At 29.0% G+C, this 8,932-nt stretch overlaps 1 protein-coding gene across 1 annotated transcript; it reads right to left on the bottom strand.

Moving 5' to 3' along the window:
* Positions 1 to 1,512: 1,512 nt before the first annotated feature.
* On the bottom strand, positions 1,513 to 5,889 carry LOC120085266 (UDP-Glycosyltransferase superfamily protein). Its single transcript, XM_039041169.2, has 3 exons — positions 5,400 to 5,889; positions 3,942 to 4,423; positions 1,513 to 2,148 (listed from the first exon to the last, which is right to left on the bottom strand). Exons 1-3 carry the CDS (start codon positions 5,887 to 5,889, stop codon positions 1,744 to 1,746), a joined length of 1,377 nt encoding a protein of 458 aa, XP_038897097.2. The 3' UTR covers positions 1,513 to 1,743.
* Positions 5,890 to 8,932: the final 3,043 nt, after the last annotated feature.

Here is an 8,932-nt window from a genome sequence, read left to right as displayed (position 1 = left end):
GATCAACATTATCTCTTCCATATCGAGACTCCAATGTACTTCAAATTACCTTTGCTGATTTTTGGACCATGAACAAATCGAACATTGAATCTGTCACATGATTCAGTAGATGGCTACGGACTGTTTTGTTATCTTTCTCGTACTTCTTAGAATCAATTGCAGACTGCTTTGATTGAACAAAAACATCAATGGGTTGGACGAAGGGTTCAGGATCAGAGATAGTGCTCACCTAGAACATAAATAGTGTTTTAGACCAGCAGCGATAATTTGCTCCGTCCAGTGGTTCGAGCTTGGACGAATCAAGGAGAACCTTACCATTCTTGATAGACATTTGTGTTATTTGCTTTCAGATTATTGAAACAGATGTCACGAAAGTTGTTGCGTCGTGGAAGAACCGGTTGCTCCCCAAGGTTAACTAACCCTCCAAATTTAGGCGATGAATGAAATTCAGTTGTGTGTCCTCTCTCACATATGGACGGGAAAGAAAGGTCTATTAACGAACAAAAACCAACAAACAAAGGGTAAATAATAAAAATTTAATTCTTTGGATTCTCATCTAGAATTCCTTGGGATTTATACCCTCCAGGTAATTCTAAATCTATCCATGTGGGATACAACTTCCCACTCTCTTAACTTTTCCTATGGGCCTAAGCCTAAAAAGTCATTTCCAACATAATAAACTATTGATATGTTGATAGAAATTTTTAGAAAAAATTATAAAAACAAACAAATTTAAAGTTATTTGGGTTAGTTTACACTTACCTCGAAGATAGGATATTAAATCCTAGAAAAGTGGCCACTACGAATTGAACCTATTCTCTTTTAAAGTCTTTTATTAAACCTATGACCCTAAGTTACTACCTAGATAGGTGGCTACTATCAACTATTCAAAATTGCAACTTATGGTCTAATATATAAAATATTTTGTGTTGATGCTAAAACTCTGATAGAGATAACATTGTGATTCTTAAGTCAGAGAGTGGACCATGCAATTGGTTAATAGTTTGTGAGTGGACAATAGATTTACCTTCCCCTGGTGCTATCATGATGTGTTTATAAGAGTGGTTGACCTAGAGTTGTCCCAATAGGGTTTAGAAATCGGTTCAGAATAATTTTCAACTCATCGAGGTGAGGGGCCTTGTTTCGCACTTAGCTAGACCGAGGTCAAGCACCTTCTCCTAGACCCACTTTGGTCCTAGGGTCATGCTTTTGGCCAGGATATGCATAGGATATGTCTCTTTAACTATTCTACTAGGCTCGGTCTTGACCTTGGTCGAGGCTAAGCACGTTGATTTGGACCATGACTCAAACTAACCGTCCCCCTAGGCCCAACTATTAAGCATGAGCCTTGTGATCTAAAATTAACCCTATATATTTCTCGATTCTTCACAATTTTCATTATCACCCTATAACATTTAAAAACTTTATTATTCTTATTCTCATTCTAACTATGTAAACAAAACAAGATCTTAGCAGATGTGTGATCTTACAAATATCTTTTAACAATTAAAATGGACATAATTCAAAAGTAGTCATGTTTAATCCTTTGGCATAATCTAGTGGTAAGAAACTTCACCAAATCAGACCAACTAAATTGATTAGTTTAAGTTGAGTAGTAACTTTTTACTTAAAACCAAACCAAACTATATCGATTTGTAGGTGAGGTGAATTCAATTCCCACAATTGAACATAATCAAAATAATTCATGTTTTTGTGAAATCCAACTTAGAAAACTACAAGAATTTACAAGATGAAATGTCCAGCTTTAGTTGGAAGCTTGTTGATCTCATTAATGAAGGCTGTGAAGTTAGAGTTGACTCTATAATTAGCCTCTTCCCCCATTATCCTGTCATGAAGCTTCATCAACCTCCCCTTCATCTCTCCATCTTCCATCACTTTCCTCACTCCTTCTTCAACCTCTTTCTCTCCAAAACCATTAAGTCTCACCCCAATTCTCCACACTTTCACTACATAACCACAGTTCAAAAACTGGTCGCCGGCCACCGGAAAACAAAGCAGTCGCTTTCGACATTGAATCGCCTCCATGATCGAGTTCCACCCGCAGTGAGAAAGATAACAACCCACTGCTTTGTGCTTCAAAATCTCAATTTGAGGAGCCCATGAAACTACCCTCCCATAGCTTTGAGTCTGCATGTGATGAAATGATTAAATGTACTAAGTTTATATGCTTATATGCCTTTAATTAAAATCACATTTTAACACCACATGAATGTTTCCTCTTTAATTAATATTGTAGTTACATATATGAAATTTTATTTTATTTTTTTTAATTAAAAAAATATAGGATAGGTAGTCTAACATTTTGAAAGTAATAAATAGGAATATTCACAGTTTGGTTCGGTCGGTTTGGGGCCAAAAAGTTTTAAGAATTAATTAGATATGAAATTATAAATTATTAATATTTTTAATTTTAGTTCAACTTGTATGATAGAAATATGCTATTTATTAGATACTAATAAAGGGTCTTACGAGACTCAAATTAACAATCTAATTCTCTTCATATATAATTTGATTTTTTAAAAAAAAAAAAAATGAAAATTTATCTTTTGGTCCAAGATTTTTCGTTTAGTTTCGTTCTAGGTTTTTAAAATGTTACACTTTTAGGCCTCATTTGATAACCATTTAATCTTTGGTTTTTAAAATATTACACTTTTAGGTCTCGTTTGATAACCCTTTGATCGTTGGTTTTTTAAAATGTTACACTTTTAGGCCTCATTTGATAACCATATGATTTTGTTTTTTTGTTTTGAAACTTTAAGCCTATAAACACTACTTCTACTTCTAAATTTCTTCCTTTATTATCTACTTTTTACCAATGGTTTAAAAAACCAAGCCAAATTTTGAAAACTAAAAAAAAAAATAGTTTTTAAAAGTTTGTTTTTGTTTTTAGAATTTGGCTAAGAATTCAACTATTGTACTTAAGAAAAATGCAAATCATTGTAAGAAATAAGGAGAAAATAGGTTTAATTTTCAAAAATGAAAAATTTTTTAAGCTTGATTTCAATTTAGTCCATAGGTTTCAAAATGTAACAATTTGATGCTTGAGGTTTGAATTTTGTTTCAATTTAGTCTCTAGATTTTGAGATTTATACTTTTAATCTCAAATTTTCACCAAATACTCACTTTCAATTATTAGAGTTGATGTCTTTTAATTAATTTAAAAGAATTAAATAATTATAAGTAACTAAAATTCACTATTTTTCTATCAATATTAAAATTAATTTTAAATTTTGAGTTCATAATTATTATAAATTAATTAATAGATATTAAAGTCAAAATAAAAGTGAGTATATAGTGAAAACCCAAAGTTAAAAGTATAAATCTTTAAAATCAGGAACTGAATTGAAAAAAAAAAAAAGAAACTTAAAATGACTCAGAGTATAATATTTTGGAATTAAAGATCAAATTGAAACCAAAATTAGAACTTAATAACTAAGGCTCGTTTGGTAACAATTTGGTTTTTGAGTTTTTGCTTTTGAAATTTAAACCTATAGATACTAGTTCCACTATCAATTTTTTTTTTTTTTTTTTTTGATATCTACCTTTTAGCTATGGTTTAAAAAACAAAGTCAAAATTTGAAAATTAAAAAAAGTACCCATTAAAAAATTTGTTTTTGTTTCTAAAATTTAGCTAAAAATTCAATCATTGTATTTAAAAGAATATATAAATCATGGTAAAAAATGGAGAAGAAAAAACTTAATTTAAAAAAAGAAATTATTAAACTATGTCTAAAATAAAAATATTTTAAAATTAAGAAATCATACGGAACCTAACTTAAACTCAAAATGTATTGACAAAAAAAATATTTTTCTAAAAGAAAAAACACATTTATTGAAATTGTAGCACTGAAATTGGACATTTAAAAGATTAGAGGACTAAAATTGAAGGAACTGGGATTATAATAAACCGGTAGCGGTACCTTTTGTTGGAATCCGATTGGTAAACCGTCTCGCCAATTGCTTTTGAGAACCCAAAGGAATGGTTTCCTTAAGGCCAAAAGCGCCATAGCCAAGCTCCTCACTTTCGATTCGTTGATTGGGCTAACCCAACTCCCAAACGAGATGTACACCACCGAATTCAACCTCTGTTTCTGCAGCCACTTCACACACCCCCCGTCTTCTTCCCAGAAGCTTGGCGTTTTCGCCGGATTCGAGTGCCGGCTCAGAGGTCCGACCAGGAACACGGCGGTTGAGCTTTTGGATATGGGTTTTTGAAGGGGGACCTCTTCTGGGAAGGAATTAACGAGAAGGCATTTTAGGGATTTCGCTCGAGCCATGGTTCTTTTCCAGAATTTGAATCTGCCTTTTCTTGCCGACGATGTTCCGATCAGCCACGGCAGTTCTTCCGCCGACACCAGCGGCTGGCTCGGAACGCACCCTTTTGATCCTTCTTCTGGACATCCTGTCACTCATCTTCTTAATTAGGATGAGGTGATTTTTAGAAAACTCCTCTCTAATCATGAAACATTAATCTTCATGCTACATGTTAAAAGTGATTTTAGATTATTAAAATCATGTTATGATGTGATTTTAAAATTACTTTAATTACTTTATAATCATTCTGAAATATTTCTTTAAAAGTAAAATACATTCATCTCTATGTATCTCACTTTTATCATATAAAAAAAAATGATTAAAATATTTCATAAAAGAAGTAAAGTTCATTTACTACCTGTCAAGTAATGATTGGATAATTTGATAGGATGCATAAATATAGGTGTACTCGAAATGCGTCTAAGTATTTTTCTTTTCATAATTATATAAAATAATTTAATAAACCCATATGGTTTCAATTATATATATTTTTTAAATGCAATTATATCTTAATTTTGAAGTTATAAATTTGATTTTTCCACTAAAAAGTAAAAAGAAGTATTATATTTTAATTGTGAACCATAGTTTAGTGACTAAAAATTTTGAAGTTATATAGAAAGATGCTTGTGTTGATCAGAGAATTATTTCTTTTAATTTTTATTTTTTTAAAATTTAAGATATCATTTGTCACATCAACTTATATAATATATTTTTTCACATTGAATTTGAATTAAAAATGTCTCATCCTCATTGACACATGTTTAGAATAGAATGGAAATGAAACTTTCAAAATTTTTAAGTAAATAAAGTATTTCTCGTAATTTTTTATTTAAAAATTAAATCTAAGAGCTAGTTTTTTAGAAGGAGAGATGTAAGTGTACAATGATTAAAGTAATTATAATCTAAAAAATGGAGAAGAATATGGTTGACTACAAAATTAGGGTTATTTTTAATGTATAATAAGAATATTGTATTAAGAACCTTTGATGCCTAAATCATGAGTATATATTTTTTCCATCAAAACTTAATTTGAAAAAGAAAATGAAAGAAAGAAAATTATTAACCTGTATCAGAAGAAATGAAGTTATTGTGAATCATTTCAGGAATATTTGAAATTAATTTATAGGTGGCAAACATGGCTGGCCAAAACCCGACCACGGTTACTCCAAACTCTTTTCCTACTTCAATGGCGGAAGAAGCAAGTAAGTCAACCACCATACAAACAACTCCACTACCATCGTTGTTTTCTTTAGAACTGTGCTCGCTCAAAACTCGTCTAAGGTAGATTGGCATGATGGTCTCCATAGCAGTCTCAATAGTGAAGAAGTCACGTGGCATGTTATCGTCGAGGCCATCTGGCATGGAAATGAAGAGAATTTCATCTGTAGACGAAATTTGCGATGAAATATGACGATGAATATAATTAGGAGTAAGAAGGATAGGAAGAAAACCACGACGATAAAAGACAGCTGCAAGCATTAACATAGGAGTGACATGACCTTGAGCCGGATAAGGAACCAATATGATCTTGGGCTTTTTTGAGAAATATTTCATGTCTCACTCTTTGGATATCTTTATCCAATTTTGTGGTATTTCTCTTTGTGGAGCACAAGAACTCCATAAAATGTCTATATATAGAATTGGGATGGGTGGGGTTGGGTTGGGTGACAAACATGTGGAATAAACTTTCTTTTAGATTCATGATGGAAATTTTAATATACTTTGAATTAATGATAGATATTTTTAATTGTAAAAGGCAAGATGAAATATAATTTATTATATCTACATTAAAATAATGAGAGCTTTCAACTAAACCTTTTTTTTTCATATATATATATATATCTTAAAAAATTACATATCAATACTTTTTATTTAAAAAAGAGTATTAATATAGTTACTAGTCTAAAATTAAAACTAATACTACGTTTATTGATATTTCATAAGATAAATTAATAAATAATAAAACTGTTTAAAATATTTACATATAATAGCAAAATATCACATACTAGATACATATAGTATTTATCGTTGTCTATCGCGGTCATTAATAACATATCGATTTTGATTGATTTTTTCCTTATTAGTTCATAATTTTTAGTAAGTAGTTAAGATGTTAATGATGTGTCAAATATGGAATAAAAAAGTATATATTATTTTTTATTTTTTATTTTTTGGTTTGTATATATATTTCTATTTTAGAGTATGATTATGTGATTGATGAAATTTTTTTATTCTATTTTTGTTTTAAATGAATTAAGTTGACCGTTAAAATAACTTGGAATATGTACATAAACATTAAATTCAGGCCACATAAGTGGTTTATACAAAAAGTAGTTTTTTTTAGCACGGAATAATAAAATTAGTTGATTGATTGATTGAATGGAATTTGAAGATATTATTAATTTATATTGAAGAATTTAGAAATATAAATTAAATTCCAAATTCATTATTCTCTCATGTATTCCTCTGGTTTAATCGTTCAAATACGTATAAAATATACTGTGATAATTTTAATGTAAAAATGATTGCTTTTTCCAATCATTTGTATAATTAATTGTTTCTTCACCGGTTTGGTTGAATGGGTCTTGGTTTTTTTTTTTTTTTAAAAAAAAAAAAATTATTATCATTATCATCATATTATTATTATTTATGCAGAATTATTAACGAAAATCCTATAGAAATTCAATGTTTGTAATTGGGGGAATGTCTAATTATTTCAAACAAATATAATAAAAGATAGCATTCCGTAAAGTTTGTTCCGTTATCAACTCAATTCACATAATTTTTTTTTTCAGGAGAAGGTTTAATTTATTTAAATATTTTTTAAATTAAAATATCAATTGTAATTCCATATTTAGAATTTAAACCAATATATATTTTATTTTTTTTATAAAACGTAGGATGGAAAAATCGAATCTCTAATCTTGAGACTAATAGCACACGTTTATGTCAGTTCAACTATACTCGTGGTGGCAATAAATATATCTCATGTTGAATTCAAATAATAAATATTTGACATAAAATTTAAAAAATAATGAAAGAGATAAAATGATATAGGGAACACATGGACGATTAAAATTAAAATACATATAATGCAATTGAAGGAAAATTTGTAAATTGAAATTGATAAAGAATTGAGATAGAATAAGATAGTTAAAGAAATTAAAAGTGTTTTAATAAATTGGATCTTGATTATTAGATTATTTTTATAAACACTATTTAAGTACATCTTCATTGTCAAATCACGATGTTTTACATCTACTATTTGGATTGCATTCATAAGTTTATGGATGAGTCAATTCGATGTGTAATTACGTCCAACGGCATTCTCCAACAAATATCTCAACCCTTTTCTCTCAACAAATATCTCAATTCGAGGAGTTGCATTCTATTAGAAATGGCTGGAAGATAAAATATAAATTTTATTAAAATTAAGGCTAAAAGAAGAAAATACCATAAAATTAAAAGGTATTGAATGTATATATACACACACATAGATGATTAAAATTATTAAAATATATATAATGCAGTGAAATGAAAGTTGTAAATTAAAATTGTGATAAAAGAAGTGGCATGGTAAGATAGTTTTTTATTTCATGGTTAATTTTTTTTTTTTTTTTAAATTTTAGATTGATCCAAAGAGAGAGAGAAAGAAGTCTTCTATAAATAAGACATTGATTACTAGGAGAATCTCTTTGTAAATAACATTTTAGAGACATCTTTTATTAGTGCAGCATAATTTAACATTCAGTAAATATATAAAAGGTAGAAAATATATGTCCAAATATCATATTTTGTTAACTATATCAATGTTTCTTGTGGTAAAAAAGTGATGTTCGTGAGAGATGCTTCGAGACCTTGTCGAATCTTATCATTTCACGTGAACTTGTCAAAGGATATCAATAATGGTGCATACTATCTTAATTTTCCTTCGAGACCTTGTCGTGAATGGAAAAAAATAGTAATATGAATAACAAACATCTCATTTTAGTTTAAATGGAAAACATAAATAATATCATGAACAATACTAGCTCCATAATCTAAGATTTATTTATATGTTGCAATCCAAAAACAACAAATTAACACTTTATGATAAATAAATGACATTGTAAAATAATTTATTATTTGATGAGTAATTTTCAGTGTGTTCTTTAAATATATGGTTTTTCGAGAAAAATAAAATAGAAAGGAATATTATATCAACTAAATTTTAATTATATGAGAATCTCTTTATAAACAATATTTTAGGCACACTCTTATTATTGGATCTTGATGTTTCACATCTGCAGTTTTATTCAAGCACATATGTGAATGAATGCGTCGATTTAATGTGTAACAACTTTATTTAGATAGTAGTGTCTCCCGGTATAAATTGCAACATAAGTATTTGGAGAACGAAAAATATGAATTTAATTAAAATTGTGAGGGCAAAAGAGCGAAGTGAAGATTCTTCTTTGTAGCCAATTTCTATATATTATAGATTCTTCCTCTATTGAGGAAAAAAGACTGTTTTGGATATTCAAGCGTCTTCCTCTTGTGATTCCTTGCTCAAATGTCCTTCTTTCATTGTCGGTCTAATATTTGGTAAGTTTAGTAT

The sequence above is a fragment of the Benincasa hispida genome, chromosome 9 (assembly GCF_027475165.1).
Source record: "Benincasa hispida cultivar pf3 chromosome 9, pf3_genome.v1.1, whole genome shotgun sequence".
Taxonomy (NCBI): Eukaryota; Viridiplantae; Streptophyta; class Magnoliopsida; order Cucurbitales; family Cucurbitaceae; genus Benincasa; species Benincasa hispida.
This window is presented reverse-complemented; position numbering and strand designations above follow the sequence as displayed.

Bases quoted from the DNA above. Each gene is read 5' to 3' on its own strand.
- LOC120085266 (XM_039041169.2), bottom strand. From the start codon at position 5,889: ATGAAATATTTCTCAAAAAAGCCCAAGATCATATTGGTTCCTTATCCG. The intron at 4,424-5,399 runs GTTAATAATTTT...GATGAGTGACAG, and splicing joins CTTCATTTCTTCTGATACAG to GATGTCCAGAAGAAGGATCA. The intron at 2,149-3,941 runs GTACCGCTACCG...CATCACATGCAG, and splicing joins CAATCGGATTCCAACAAAAG to ACTCAAAGCTATGGGAGGGT.